Source organism: Crocuta crocuta, unplaced genomic scaffold, assembly GCF_008692635.1.
Source record: "Crocuta crocuta isolate KB4526 unplaced genomic scaffold, BGI_CrCroc_1.0 scaffold556, whole genome shotgun sequence".
NCBI lineage: Eukaryota > Metazoa > Chordata > Mammalia > Carnivora > Hyaenidae > Crocuta > Crocuta crocuta.
Genome location: NW_027527436.1, coordinates 4012700 through 4028476, shown reverse-complemented (window position 1 = coordinate 4028476; position 15777 = coordinate 4012700). Strand labels below are relative to the sequence as shown.

The window sequence follows — 15777 nt, the reverse complement described above, 5'->3', positions numbered from 1 at the left end:
TAACAACTTTGGAAACAAAAAACTTAAAAAACTGAAAGATATCATGGTAGGCAGTATTGCAAATCTTAAACATACGGCATTGACTTTGGGACTGGGTGAAGGGAGAGACTGTAGGGAGTTCTGAGGTCACTAAAAAGACTGGCCTCTGGAGTAATTATTATTATCACATAGGCTGGAGGAGTGGGAAAAACTGCTATTAGAAGCTGGATATAGAATGACCTGCATTACATATTAATGAGAAAATTCGCAACACCACTGCCTGTGATCACTTGGAAGGTGGAAAATGTACTGATGAAGTTTTGAATTGCACAAGGAAATGTCTAGGAAGTAAACAGAAAATGCCTACTGGATTCTTTTAACTGCACAGAATCAGGGGTATCCCATAAATCTCAGTAAGTGTTCATCTAGAGTTAACTATAAATACAAGTATAGTTGCTCCTTATTGTTTCTATAACTTATTTTACTCCTCTTCCCCTATCTTGAGATCTTTGTTCTAATTTAATTTTCACTTGATTGCAGAGTACTTTCTTGAGTATGCTTCCTCCAACAGATCTATGGATGACATAACCCTGAGTCTTTATATATCTGAAAATGTCTTTCTTTCATCAAAAAAAAATGAATAAGAGCTGTGCTGGGTTTAGGTTTTTTAGATATTGACTTGAATAATCAATAAGTATTGTCCTTTTCTTTTACAAGTCCCTGCGTTGCTTATGAACCAATGAGTGCTTCTTTCTTCCTTGGCAAATAACTTTTTCTTTTCTGTCTAGATTAGGAGCTTGTGAAATTTTTCTGTATCCTTGAAATTTTGCCAGATAACATCTAAGACAGTGTCTTTAAAAAAAAAATCCTGTGTCATACTCAGAGCCCTTTTCATTCAAAGCCATATACTTTCTCCAGTTTAGGAAAGTTGTCTTCTACTACTTCTTTGTTAGTCATTTATCTTCTTCCCATCCCCACTCACAAATTCTGCAGTGACTGTCATTCACGTACTAAATCCCCTGGATATGACCTCCATGCTGCTCTCCTAAAACATTTACATTTCAGTCGTAACTTTTGTATTTTTAAATTCACTTATTATATTTATAACTGGAAATGTTTATTCTTTAAAATTTCATTCCAGTAACTTTTTTCCTCTAATTTTATTTCAGTAAAAGTTCTCATTACACCCGTATTAAAATTTATACCTGTGCAAACTATTAATTCTAACTCTACAGTAGCCACCTGTGTCGGTCTCTTGGCTTAATCTCCTTCCATCAAACTAACATTGCTTTGAATGGCTTGTGAATTTTTTCTATATGAATCACATTTTCCTTCCCTCATGCAAAGTGGGAATAGATATGTAATTCGTAAGGATGTTTAAGAAATAGATGATAATAGATAATAAGAACCATACCTAGTTCCTTTTCTACAAAGTCTCCCCCACCTTTTTTCTTTCTTTCTCTTTTTTCCTTTTTCTTTTCTCTCTCTTTCTTTCTTTCTTTCTTTCTTTCTTTCTTTCTTTCTTTCTTTCTTCAAAATGGAACCTCATAGGAACTTTTCTGAGAAATACAGATTCTCTGCTCTAGCCATAACAGAGACTCACTGAATCAGAATCTATATTTTAACATCATCCTCAAGTGATTCTAATGTACACTGCTGTTTACAAAGAGCTCATCTATCCAATAACACATGGGAAATGACAGTAATTGCTTCAGGAAACTGTCAGTTAACTTTTTTCATATATTAATATTTTATATTTTGTGCCCAAAGCTACCAATACTCTGTTGTTGTTTTAACTAGGCAAACATTGGAATTTTGATTCTTTAATGATTTTTAGAGACTATTCATTATACTGAAATATTAATAGTAATACTAAATGAAAAGGAAGGAATGCCAGCCTATTCTCTTCATTGCTTTTTCATAGCTCTAGTCTCTTCTCCACGTAACCTCCCATTTGGGGGAAATGTACCTATTGTCAAAAGCCAGGAGATGGATGGAGCACCTGAATGGCTCAGTTGGTTAAGCATCCGCCTTGGGCTCAGGTCAGTATCTCATGGTTCATGAGTTTGAGCCCCACATCAGGCTCTGTGCTGACAGCTCAGAGCCTGGAGCCTACTTTGGATTCTGTGTCTCCCTCTTTCTGCCCCTCTCTTGCTCACTCTTTCTCTCTCAAAAATNATCTAGAGTTAACTATAAATACAAGTATAGTTGCTCCTTATTGTTTCTATAACTTATTTTACTCCTCTTCCCCTATCTTGAGATCTTTGTTCTAATTTAATTTTCACTTGATTGCAGAGTACTTTCTTGAGTATGCTTCCTCCAACAGATCTATGGATGACATAACCCTGAGTCTTTATATATCTGAAAATGTCTTTCTTTCATCAAAAAAAAATGAATAAGAGCTGTGCTGGGTTTAGGTTTTTTAGATATTGACTTGAATAATCAATAAGTATTGTCCTTTTCTTTTACAAGTCCCTGCGTTGCTTATGAACCAATGAGTGCTTCTTTCTTCCTTGGCAAATAACTTTTTCTTTTCTGTCTAGATTAGGAGCTTGTGAAATTTTTCTGTATCCTTGAAATTTTGCCAGATAACATCTAAGACAGTGTCTTTAAAAAAAAAATCCTGTGTCATACTCAGAGCCCTTTTCATTCAAAGCCATATACTTTCTCCAGTTTAGGAAAGTTGTCTTCTACTACTTCTTTGTTAGTCATTTATCTTCTTCCCATCCCCACTCACAAATTCTGCAGTGACTGTCATTCACGTACTAAATCCCCTGGATATGACCTCCATGCTGCTCTCCTAAAACATTTACATTTCAGTCGTAACTTTTGTATTTTTAAATTCACTTATTATATTTATAACTGGAAATGTTTATTCTTTAAAATTTCATTCCAGTAACTTTTTTCCTCTAATTTTATTTCAGTAAAAGTTCTCATTACACCCGTATTAAAATTTATACCTGTGCAAACTATTAATTCTAACTCTACAGTAGCCACCTGTGTCGGTCTCTTGGCTTAATCTCCTTCCATCAAACTAACATTGCTTTGAATGGCTTGTGAATTTTTTCTATATGAATCACATTTTCCTTCCCTCATGCAAAGTGGGAATAGATATGTAATTCGTAAGGATGTTTAAGAAATAGATGATAATAGATAATAAGAACCATACCTAGTTCCTTTTCTACAAAGTCTCCCCCACCTTTTTTCTTTCTTTCTCTTTTTTCCTTTTTCTTTTCCCTTTCTTTCTTTCTTTCTTTCTTTCTTTCTTTCTTTCTTTCTTTCTTTCTTCAAAATGGAACCTCATAGGAACTTTTCTGAGAAATACAGATTCTCTGCTCTAGCCATAACAGAGACTCACTGAATCAGAATCTATATTTTAACATCATCCTCAAGTGATTCTAATGTACACTGCTGTTTACAAAGAGCTCATCTATCCAATAACACATGGGAAATGACAGTAATTGCTTCAGGAAACTGTCAGTTAACTTTTTTCATATATTAATATTTTATATTTTGTGCCCAAAGCTACCAATACTCTGTTGTTGTTTTAACTAGGCAAACATTGGAATTTTGATTCTTTAATGATTTTTAGAGACTATTCATTATACTGAAATATTAATAGTAATACTAAATGAAAAGGAAGGAATGCCAGCCTATTCTCTTCATTGCTTTTTCATAGCTCTAGTCTCTTCTCCACGTAACCTCCCATTTGGGGGAAATGTACCTATTGTCAAAAGCCAGGAGATGGATGGAGCACCTGAATGGCTCAGTTGGTTAAGCATCCGACTTGGGCTCAGGTCAGTATCTCATGGTTCATGAGTTTGAGCCCCACATCAGGCTCTGTGCTGACAGCTCAGAGCCTGGAGCCTACTTTGGATTCTGTGTCTCCCTCTTTCTGCCCCTCTCTTGCTCACTCTTTCTCTCTCAAAAATAAACATTAAAAAAAAAAAAAAAGCCAGGAGATGAGGACAAAGGTTGACATTGAAATCTGTAGAAAAAAATCATGTCTATTGCAGCTCTATGACAGTTCATCACGCTTTTTTGGAATATTGTTCCCCAGCTCCAAAAAGAGAGTAATACATTAACTTGAAACATTGTGAAAAACAAATGAGTTATTATATGAAAACTTCCTACTACAATTCCCAGCACATTATCAAGAAATGTTAGTTTCTTTCCCTTCCTGTTCATCCTTACTCTACTGTAATCAGTTTTTAAATGCATACATTCCATATTAGGCTGTGAACATCAGGAAGGATGCAGCTTACTTCTTTATATCGGTGTGTCATAAATGTAGGATACAGCCTCCAAATGGAGGCTCAATAAATGGATAATTTATTTATCCATAAATATAGTAATATAGAGATAGTAAATAAATAATTTCTATCTTTAGCAATTTTTAGCACATTTACTTAAACCAAGTCTAATCATTCATTCATTCATTCAAAGATTCATTTACAGAGTAATCAGACAAAGAATTATTGTGCATCTATCATGTAACAGAAACTATCATAGACACTAGAGACCTAAATAATGATATGCAAAAAACAGACACTCTCCACTTCTAGTATAAGAGGCATGATAGATATTATCTCCAAACAATGTAAAACTGAATTGTAAGTACTGTAAGAGATACACAGTGCGATAAGAATGTAGTAGGTGAGATAAGTGTTAACCCCCCACAGCTCAGCAAAATCCTGTCTTATTGATATTTTCCATTGGTCTGCCATCTCACTGTGTTCTACCATTATCTAATTCACTCTTTTGTGGTTTCTCTTAAGGTGGAAAGTCTCCTGAGGCACTGCTTCCAGAAAGTCATGGCCAAAAGGAAATTCGTCCTGCTCAAGAAGTTTGGGTGTAGAGAGATGGATAAGGCTATTAGTGTCTTCCTTATTGCTCTTCTATTAGTTAGCATATTGATACTGATTATCTTGTCAGAATGGTTTAGATACTGCCACTTTGGGAAGACAAATGAACCATAGAAAGTTGAGCTCAACGATATTTGCAAAACAATGGAGGCTCAAATCCCCAAGTAGATGGGGGACACACTGAGATCTTCCAACTAGAGGGCTGGGTGACCCTCGTCAGAGTACTAAAACTTCAACAGGAAGGGCATTGGTTTCATCAAACGGTGGAGTGATGATGTCACAGAAAAATGCTTCATTCTACAATTTTATCTATAGTGGGCAGTTTCCTAAGCCATGCCAAGCTGATTACTAGGACCACCCTTTACCCCCATCTATAATTTCCCTGTATGTGAAGGCTACTTTTAAACTTGTGATTAAGTCTGAGGGCAAGAAACGAACGGGGGAGAAGCGGGTAGTATTTACTGATTCGGGGACTTTGTTAATAGGAAACTTGCTGAGCAACCCTGGCTAGGGGGAAGTCAGCCCTCTGCACTGGACCCGAGTCGACGCCTTGCCTGTTCCTGAAGTAGTACTGCTGTGCGACGAACGTCGACCGAGCTTGCAGCCGGGCTAATGTGGCCATAGCCTCCTGGCGTCTGCGGGAGCTCCGGTGTTACTATCGGTCTCCATGGTAACCGGGCTAAACCATAAAGCCAGTCCCGGGGTACAACTTTTCGACTACTCCACTCCTATTTTTCCACCCTCCTTCAGTTTGCAGAACACGAGAAAGAAAATTAAGAAATGCCGCGTCGGAAAAAGTTCCAGGGACTTGCGTCTATCTTTTCTATGAGTTAACAAGGAGGAGGTCACGGGCGAGGAAGGCGGTGGGAAGAGTCGGGAGTAATGGTTGCTCCGGGCATCCGGTTTCCGCCTCCCGTCTGCTTCCGGAAGCTCAGCTCAAAATGCTGAACTGCTTCTGGAAGTCGCTGGTGCTGTGGTAGTTGGAGTCTGTTTTCGGGCCTGAGCCTCGAGGCCGGGCTCCTGGGTGTCGTTAATGTTCGGGGCCGCCGGGCGCCAACCGATCGGAGCTCCAGCCGCCGGGAACAGCTGGTGAGGCTGGCGGCCCTGGGGATGGGAGATCCGGAAGGGGTGCGATGGCCTGAGGCCGCTGGACCTGGCATGGAAGGGGGAGGGAGTTGTGATGGACGATCTAAAGACACTTAGGCCTTGCTCTCACTCGTGCCTGGGATGGAAGCGATTTGAGGAAGGCGTTGAGGTGTGTGCTAAAGATGTGTGCAGGAGTACAGTAAATGCTTGCTGACTGCCTAACACTCTGCGATATCTGGGGAGGAAAGCTCTCTGTACTCCAAGAGCAATTCAGTTTCTTCCCTGATTGTTGGCAAGGCTAGGGACTGAAGAATTTAACTGAATATAGATCGTATCCCGTCAGTTTCCCTTTTAAGTGTGGAAGATTACAGCAGGTGTCTTGGAAGATCAAATCCCAGAAATCTAGTGTTCTGGAAGTGTAGTTAGTACTGGAAGACATCTCATTCACCCCCCTTTTTTTCTGGAGTGGGAGTGGCCTGTTTCTGCCCCTTGACCGGTCTATTCTAGTTCACATGAGATGTGTATGCGTGTTCCCTAAGAACATACAAATGCCAGAGTTTTAGGTTTGGGGTTTGACCAGGGCAGCAACACCACATCGCCAGTGCCACTTTGAAATACTAATATATTGCTTTGACTTTTCAGAGTGCTTTCACAAATTAACGCACTTTATCTTTATGACAGCTCTGTGATAGGAGATTATCACGGGCACAGAATTCTCAAGTGAGTTGTCCAAAATCGCCATGCACATTTTAGTTCCGGACCTAGAAGCTGGGTTTTGGGTTTCTAGTTGAAAACTCCGTAATGCCAGGACTGTTTTTCCCAAGCCCTCTTCCGCCACGTATACATCCGACAAGGAGTGAAACCAATTGCCCACTGACAATTTCAGACACAAAGTATTGAAAACCAGGTGAACTGTGGCTGGAAGACGTACCTCCCATTCTTAGATTCTGCAATGAATGAGACCATGAGGCACTTTAATAGTCTGTGATCTCAATTTCTCCGCATCATCTATCACTGAAAAGTTAAAAGAATATCTTGCCTAAAATGTTTTGAATGAGATTAGATCATTCTGTAGTTCATTTTATAATGATTGTACTTTTTAAATTCTCACATTTTCCAGTGAGAAGGCAGGGAGTACTTTCTTAAATGAGCCATATTTTTCTTAATGGTGTTGTGTGTCATTAGCACAAAACAAAACACTTGTTACCTGTTGAATATTTTTAGTTCTGACAGATGTATATACTGTGTAATCACCACACAAAACAAGATATAGGACATTTCCATTACCCCAGAATGCCTTCCCCAGTAATCTAATAGGTATCTGTCTTGATGTTTCACCATTCAGTACTTTGTGAAGGGAGCTAAACAAAATGTGCTGTGTAGGTTGGTCATCTTCTAGAACAGATGACTGATAAAAAAGTATAACTCTTTCAACTCCTTCCTCTCCCTTTCACCTTCTAACCAAATCATAGTTAGATACCTCCTTATAATACAGAGAAACCTTCCTTCAGGTCTCTTAAAGTACTTCTCTTATTTTCAAGTATCGGCATAGAATTCATTCTTTCCTATGTTGCCAGAAGATAACATACTGCTTAGTACTTAATCATTGCTTCTTAATGAAGTTCTTAAAATCACGTCTGATTGGCCAGAATGAACACTTTCCAGAGAACTGGAACCTTGATTTTCTAGTTTATCTGCACAAGCATCCCGGTATTAGAAGATTCTCAGTGGAATGTTCTTTTTCATTCGTTGATCATTTACCATACTATGCACGTAAGTTTTATCTCAATGATGAAATCTCAGTACCACTGGGGATGCTCCTACTGATTGATTACCTGGTGCCACGTTTTATGTCCATATATCTCATGTAAATTTCTTGAGGTGGGTGCTATCGTTTTTTTGAATTTTAGCAATGGCAAAACAGGATCAAATATAGTTTAAATAACTTCCCCAAGCCCCATATTTGCAGCATAATTCTGGCATATCTAAAAAATTTCTTAACCATCCTGTATACATCCTATTTGTCTGAATAAGATATAACATCACGGGAATATCTAAAACAGAAAGAATATGCCCGGATATGTTAGCCAACCTGAATTGCTGTTGTATATACCTCCCAGCATGACTTCAACTTTTTCTCCAATGTTGAGGTTAGATTTTCAAGTTTTAGGCACCAAAAGGGTAAATAATAGATGATTTATCTCTCCTTTAACAATTTGTTGAAAAATAGAACTGATATTTTATTCTGTAAGTTATTGCTACAGAAGACAACTTTTATGCAATTGAATAATAAGATCCTCAGGAAAAGAATATATTTTCTGTGCAAACTATTCTTTTAAGTGGTTTATATTACATTTTTATAAAATCATTATACCTCAGAGTTTCTATCTCCTTTTTCTGCCTAATCATTCACATACAGTTTTCAAATTAGGGGCTAAAGAGCATAAATATTGTGGTACTTATAATGTTAAGCTGCCTTTTAAAATTTGATTTAATTAATGGATAAATCACATTGATAATTAAGATCCACTTTGGTTATTTTTTACCTTATTAGTGATTTATATTTAAAGTCAATTTCTGGTTTTTAAGACTTTAAAGGTTGAACTAAACACATTTTACAATTAAGTCCTTGTTAATGAGAGAATATTGAATTATTATTGATATATTGAGCCACACTATTTATTTAAGCTTATATGATTTGCTTTTTTAAAAAAAGCCCTTAAAAATAAACTGTACTGATTCTGTATCTTTTTTCCTTTTTTCTGTAGTTTCATTCTTATTTAGTATTTTTATTTTCTTTGGTTAGGAAACTACATAGTGGAAAGTGTGCATTTTTTAAATAAGTGCCCTTTTTTTTAGTCTTTTATCTTGAGGTCAGTTCCATACTGTCAGATTTGTTTGAGTCACGTTTCTATTTCAACAATGAGGGATCAAAGCAATGGCCAGTGTGATTTTGGCCAAGTAACCCTTTAATATTAGCATAACTTCTTAGCATTTTTATTTGTGACAAGCTGGAAACCTTTTTTTTTTTTTTATATGTTTATTTTTGAGAGAGAGACTGAGCGTGAGCGGGGAAGGGACAGAGAGAGAGGTAGACATAGAATCCAAAGCAGGCTCCAGGCTCTGAGCTGTCAGCACAGAGCCCAACGCGGGGCTCGAACCCACCAACCGTGAGATCGTGACCTGAGTGGAAGTCAGACGCTTGACCGACTGAGCCACCAAGGTGCCCCTGGAAACCTTTAAACCATCTTTGATTATTTGTCCTTTACCACCACATTTGCTTCACTAGAAAGTTTGCTAGAAAGCTAAGAGTATCTGGCTTGTTAATGTGGCAGAAACTTTGAAATCTGTGTTGTCTAAATTTTTAGTAAAGTCATATTTTTCGTTATTTGTTCAGTCATTCATTGGTTTGTTCATCCAGCAGATCTTTTTTTTAACATCTGTTACATGTCAAGCATTATGCTAGGTACTTGTAATTAATATTCAGTTGTTTTCATTCTTATTCTAAGAATTCAGAATATATTATATATTCAATAAATATTGAATAGGTAGTTACCATGTTTGAGCAATGAATGATATCCCTCATCCATATTAGAAGCTTGCCTAGATGTGCTCTAATGTATGCGTGTTGATGAGAACTGGAATGAATTGTTTTTTAGACTCTAAATTATTTTTGTTTGTCTCAGACATTGACTTTATTTCATTTACACAGCTTCTTGTTCAACAATTTGCGTTTCGAAAGTGAGTAGAGCGTAAAGTTTTGAATGACTCCTGAAGTCATTCAGGAGGTTTTTGTTAAAAACAAAAACCTTCAAATTTAAATAATAAATGAGCTTGCCTTATTAACTCACTATTTGGAAAGTAGAATAAGACTTTTTTTCTAAAGCCGTGAATGATTTTTTTAAAATTTAATTTAATTTTTAATTTTTGGCCAGACTGCTAGAGTAAAGAAGGGAGGAAAGAAAGCTTTCTGCTTGTCCCCACAGTAGCAAAAGTGACAGATAGCAGGTGCCAGCTGCATTTCCAGTTGAGTGCAAGTCCTTGGAGCTTTTGCTCCATTGGCAGTGAACTTTTCTGTTTGGTGGAGAACCTGTGGCTCTTAAATCATTGACAGAATGAGTTTCTGTAATTTATTTTTTCTTGTATCTATCTGTTAAGATAGCCAGAAGCACAGCATTAATTTTTTGTTTTTTAGTTATTTTTTTTTAAGATCCATGAAAATCTTTAAAGAGTGCATGGATGTCTTGAAATTATATGCAAAATTTTTGCAGATGTCTGATATTTCTCCCTCTCCTCGTGACTCAGAGTGGTTCAAGAACTCAGAAAGGTTAAGATCTGTGCTTTCATTATGATATCCTCAGGATTCATAGAGTGGTTATACATAAAAGCAGAATGATTTGGTATTTCAGTGACCACCTTATTCATGTACAGAGGTTGTTAAAAAATGAAGTAACTACTCTCACATATAAGTATCCACTCTCATCCCACAGAATCCCTTCAAGGCAGGAATTTTTATGATGAATAAACAGAATCCAAAGATAAGTAATTTGTTTAGGATCTGTGGTAAGGAATATAGCGAAATTTAGCTTCCAGATTCATAGATTTGACGTTAAAGCTTGTGTTCTCTAGCTTCCTCCCAGCCTTTTCCCCCATCTAGAGAATTCTGTTCCACGTGCACTGCCTAATGTTAATGTAAAGTTATCATTAATTACTTACACGTTTCATAATAAGTTCCCCTAACTCCACGCTACCTCTTTCAAGAAGAGAGAAAAGGTTACTTCTGATTAATGGTTTAAATAGGTAGGTCAAGGAATTTCTAAACTAGCTTAAATGTTAACATTTAATGTTCAGCTTATTCTGTATTTCCTAAGAAATATTTCCCCAAGATATTTAAAAGGAGATAATTCTGTTAATCATTTTAAAGGTTACTACGCTGAGGTAAAGACTTATTTTGACAAACAACGTTATCATTAAAGAAGGAAATTCGTAAATTCCTATGAGCAGCAGAAATTTTAATCAAACTTAAAATAATTCTTATCATATTTTATTGAATTAGTCATGAAATTTAGCCCTTGATGTGGCATCTTTTTTTTTTGTATGTTTATTTATTTTTGAGAGGGAAAGCAAGCATGAGTGGGAGAGGGGCTGACAGACAGAGAATCCCAAGCAGGCTCTGCACTGTCAGTGCAGAGTCCAGCTTGGGGCTCAAACTAAGGAACCTTGAGATCATGACCTGAGTTGAAATCAAGAGTTGGACACTTAACCAATTGAGCCCCCCTAGGCGGCCCCAAAGTAGCATCTCTAAGGCTCCTATTTTGCATGTTTAGGCACCCATTGTCATGATCTACACTATTATGTGTTAATTTTAATTTGTATTCTTTGACTTTACTTTTATGACCAAACAACCCTTCCTACCTTAAGCAAAAGCTAACATGAATATCAAATCATGTAATAATACCAAGACTGTTTTCTTAGGTTTGTGGTCAGTGTTAGCATACATTCATCAGCATAGCTCTTGACTAGATATTCCTCCTACAGTGGTTTTGTACACATTGAATTTTTATTCATCCATAAACTAAGAGTAAATGGCTAGTTCCTTAATTTGCTAGAAGCCAATTAAGTAGTTGTATTTAGCAGTGCACAACTTAGTTTTAGCAATCCACTGCTAGAGTTACTTAACTTTGTAGAAGAGATAGTCCCGCGTTTTACAGAAATGAAAAGGAAAAATTTTACCATGTATTAGGTGATAAGGAGCATTTGATTTCTTTTTCCTTACCTAGATATTTCATAACTGTAGTCAGTTACTTTTTTGTTACATATGGAAGATTTTTGTTCGTTTTTCATCAACTTGTTGGGTTTACTCAGTAGACACACAGGTATGTCATCTTATTATTATGTAGTTATTTTTATCAGTGTCCAGGCAAGGAAATTATTCTCTATTTTCTGTACCTGCTATATTTAATCCTCTGAGGAATAGTAGTTCTTGCTAATAGTCTTCAACAAGTAAAAGTCATGAGGGAGTAGTTGGGGATCAGTTTTCTGGGCCTTCTTGGGCTTCATCTCCCACTGTGCCTGCCAGTACATTGTGGATTGCTGTTTGAGAGGCCTTGGTTCCTCACTCAACTGCTCATCCTGTGAGCAGTTGACATGTGTGTGACATGTGACATATGACAGCACGGACATGTGAGTACCGAGTTTGGATGAAGGCAACTTCCTGGGTCTTCTTTCTTGAACAAGAAACATTTGAGAGAAAACTCTAAACTCAGTGCCAGTTTTTCTACATTCATTGAGCATCCTCACCCTCAAACATAGGGTTTTAAGAAAGGCCTTGGTCTGAGTTAGAGTTTGACGTTAGGAAAGCCAGGGAGAACAATTTACTCATTTTGTTGGATGTTTTAATATTGCCCAGAAAAAGACAAACAAAAAGCTTAACGTTTTGCCAAAAATTCTTACCTAAAACTGGCCTATCAAATTTTGGGTTGATCATAGGTTTTATATTGCTTGGTATAATGCAATACCACCTGCAAAAAATCAAAATGCTTATCTACCCAGGTCATGTCATTTTACAAAATCCAACTTTATATAGATAATCGGACTGTAATCTTATTCTATTTATTTGGAGTCTGTTAAGAAAACTCTTAGTGAACTGCCATCTTCGACATTATACCTAATGCAGACTATTCTCAAAAGATATCGTTTCCATTGAATTTCAAATGAAGAGAAATTGCTTTTTAAATGTGAATATTATTCAAATTAGCTAAGTGGTAATTCACTGAATTTTACTGTAATTAAACTTTACAGCTATGAATGCTTAATAAACATGTTTTTGTACAGAAAAGTTATATATTTTCAGGTTCCTTCTTCAATAGGAAAGGTCTCATTTAAGAAAATATCTTGAAGATACAGTGTTTCCATACCATGGTCTTCAATACAACTGTCAAGGCAAAGGAAATAAATGAGCTATTGATTATGTGGTGTCTTATAATGACTTTATTTCTGTGAGGCCAGTTGATGCCAGTTTTCCCTGAGAGATAGAAGTGAGACACAGCCTGACTGACTATAATATCGGTAGCTCATTAACAAGGGTTTTGACTTGCAGAGTCTGGTTAGTTGAAACTGAAGGGGAAGAAAAGTGATTTTAACTTTGAATGTTGAATTATTTTTTCTGTGTTTTTATGGATCTTTTCAAAAGTCTTTTTAAAGTAATTGTTTTAGTTGGTATTCATATCTGATTCCTATTTGAGTGACATCATAGAATAAATTGGGTTCTTATTAAATTGTTTTAACTTTTTTTAATGTTTGTGAGAGAGAGAGAGAGAGAGAGAGGAGTAGGGGAGGGGCAGAGAGAGAGGGAGACACAGAATCCAAAGCAGGCTCCAGGCTCTGAGCTGTCAGCATAGTGCCTGACATGGTCGGGGCTCAAACCCAGGAACCATGAGATCATGACCTGAGCTGAAGTCAGACACTTAACCAACTGAACCATCCAGGCGCCCCTAAATTTTTTTTAATGTCTTTTATTTTCTTGAGAAAAACACTATAAAATCAAGTAAGGTGACTATTTTAATGTTGTTATCAAGAAATTTTGCTTTGAAAACATTAAAAAAAAATTAAAAAAAAAAAGAAGAAATTTTGCTTTGATCCTTAGTAATATTATCAGTTTTTTCTTAAGCTATGTTTGTTACAGTAATACTTTTTAAATGAAATTGATTCAACACTTAAATTTCAGTGGATTGAATCTGATTGCTAACCTTTATCTGATGTTAGGTTCACCACATTTTCTTTCCTGTAGTAAAGCACTAGATTATAAATTCAAAAATAACATGCAACTTTAATTGGAGATTATATTCATGCATTGAGTTAATTTCATATAATAATATTTAGACCTAGCCATTCACCCATTGATAAGAAAACTGCATCTTCAAAAAGTAAGTTACTTAAGAACCAGGTGATACTGAATCTTCTTTTAGACAAAGGGTCCTTATTCTAATACATGTTAAGCTGGCTTCCAGTGAATTTTATTAAAGGTGCAATATTATATTCAGAGATAATTAGGTCTTTCAGACTACATTTCTTCCAAAGAAATAGTATTAATGGAAATGAACAAAATATTCATTGCAATAAAGGGAAAACAAAAAATGTGATTATTAACATAGAGGTAATGGAGAAATAGTCCTATTTGGCTTATCAGTGTACTCAGAATTATAGTCCTTCTTTTGGCTTAATGCTAATTCATATGTGACACGTACTTCTCATAATCAAATCCAGGGCTCTGAAACCTGAGTAATATATAGGACCCTTTAGGTGGTTTTCTAGTGTTTATTTAAAATATGTATTTCAATCATCATGTTTTTTTAAAAATGTGTCTCTCTAAAGGCTTTTTTTCCCATTCAGAATGCTAAAGGAGATAGAGCAGGAAAATACAATACCCACATTAAATGAAAGACTAAGTCCATTTAGTTAATTGCTCACAGTGTACATTTCACTGATAACTACAGCTTTGGGTCTTTGGATTCAGCCGACATCCACCACCTGTACTGCCCTGTGCAGTATTGATCCAGGTCTCCCATTCCTCTTTCTGTTCAGAAGAATATAATGCCTAAGTGTGAGTCATTTGGGTTTACACAGATATATATTAAATCTGTCCCCAAAATTAAAATAGTACCACCTGCTGTTACATCACTCATAAACAAAAATGCAAACTGGATGCTGGAATTGTGTGCTACTCGAATGCTGTTTTTGGCTGTTGTTGGTTAGCATTCAGGCTCTAGAACCAGATTGCTGAAGTTTGAAACATGTTTCTACCGTTTTCTAGGTGTGTCACTTTGGGCAAATTGCCCTTAACGTCAGTGTCTCTGGGTATCTCATATATCACCTTCTAAGGTCATTATGTGAGAATGAAATGAAATAATGCATATAAAGCACTTAAAAATGGGCCTAGCACATAGTAAGTACTTGTGTTAGAAGCTGTATGTGTGAAACATTTTATAAGTAGTAAATCCAGTTGAATTAAAAATGTATGTGTATTTTCAGATTATTCAAATGAAAACACAAAATGAAAAATTATTATTGGGAGCTTGGAAATGCCTAAAATTATAGACTGTAGAGACTATATAAACCAGGGGTCAGCAAACTATAGCCAGCCATCACTTGGTTTTGTAAATAAAATTTTATTAGAGGGGCGCCTAGGTGGCTCAGCCGGTTGGGCATCCGACTTCAGCTCAGGTCATGATCTCACGGTCGTGGGTTCGAGCCCTGCATCAGGCTCTGTGCTGAATGAATGCTTGCTCAGAGCCTGGGGCCTGCTTTAGATTCTGTGCCTCTTTCTCTCTGCCCCTCCTCCACTCGTACTCTGTCTCACTCTGTTTCTCAAAAATAAATAAATGTAGAAAAATTTTTTAAGTTTAAAAAATAATAATAAATAAAATTTTATTAGAACATAGCCATTCATTTATGTATTGCCTAGGGCTATTTTCACCTTACAGTGCCTAACGTTGAGTAGTTATGACACAAACCTAATGGACTGCAAAGCCTAAAATTTTTTCTGTTTGGTGGCCCTTCACAGAAAAGTATACCTACCCCTACTATAGATTTAGAAATTCTGTAGACCTCTATAGTTGAGAATATTTTGATCTCTAGGTCCTTCTGAGACTCAAATGATTGTTCATGATCTTTATAAGAAAGACACATGTTTGAATTAACTATAATGTTTAAAAACTAAAATCAGAGTTTTGGGCTCTTCTTCACCAACTGAATCTTTGGGAGTTGTGTTTGGAAAGGATCCGTATAATTGCTAAAAGTTCATAAAGAATGCTTATCCTAGCTGACAAGTAGATCATTTTCTCACTGG

General features: G+C 36.4%; 2 protein-coding genes across 3 annotated transcripts in view; one reads left to right on the top strand and one right to left on the bottom strand.

Moving 5' to 3' along the window:
• The window catches only part of SPATA17 (spermatogenesis associated 17), a 181913-nt gene extending 176076 nt beyond the window's left edge, over positions 1-5837 (bottom strand). Inside the window, exon 1 of the mRNA XM_077759492.1 lies at positions 5399-5837. Within this exon, the coding sequence (XP_077615618.1) occupies positions 5399-5466 (68 nt within the window). The 5' untranslated portion in view covers positions 5467-5837. The remainder of the gene's footprint in view (positions 1-5398) is intronic.
• Positions 5752-15777, top strand: part of GPATCH2 (G-patch domain containing 2) — a 193439-nt gene continuing 183413 nt past the window's right edge. For both annotated transcript variants that reach the window (XM_077759483.1, XM_077759489.1), the window contains exon 1: positions 5752-5933. In XM_077759483.1, coding sequence (XP_077615609.1) covers positions 5878-5933 — 56 coding nt within the window. In that variant the 5' untranslated portion in view covers positions 5752-5877. The remainder of the gene's footprint in view (positions 5934-15777) is intronic.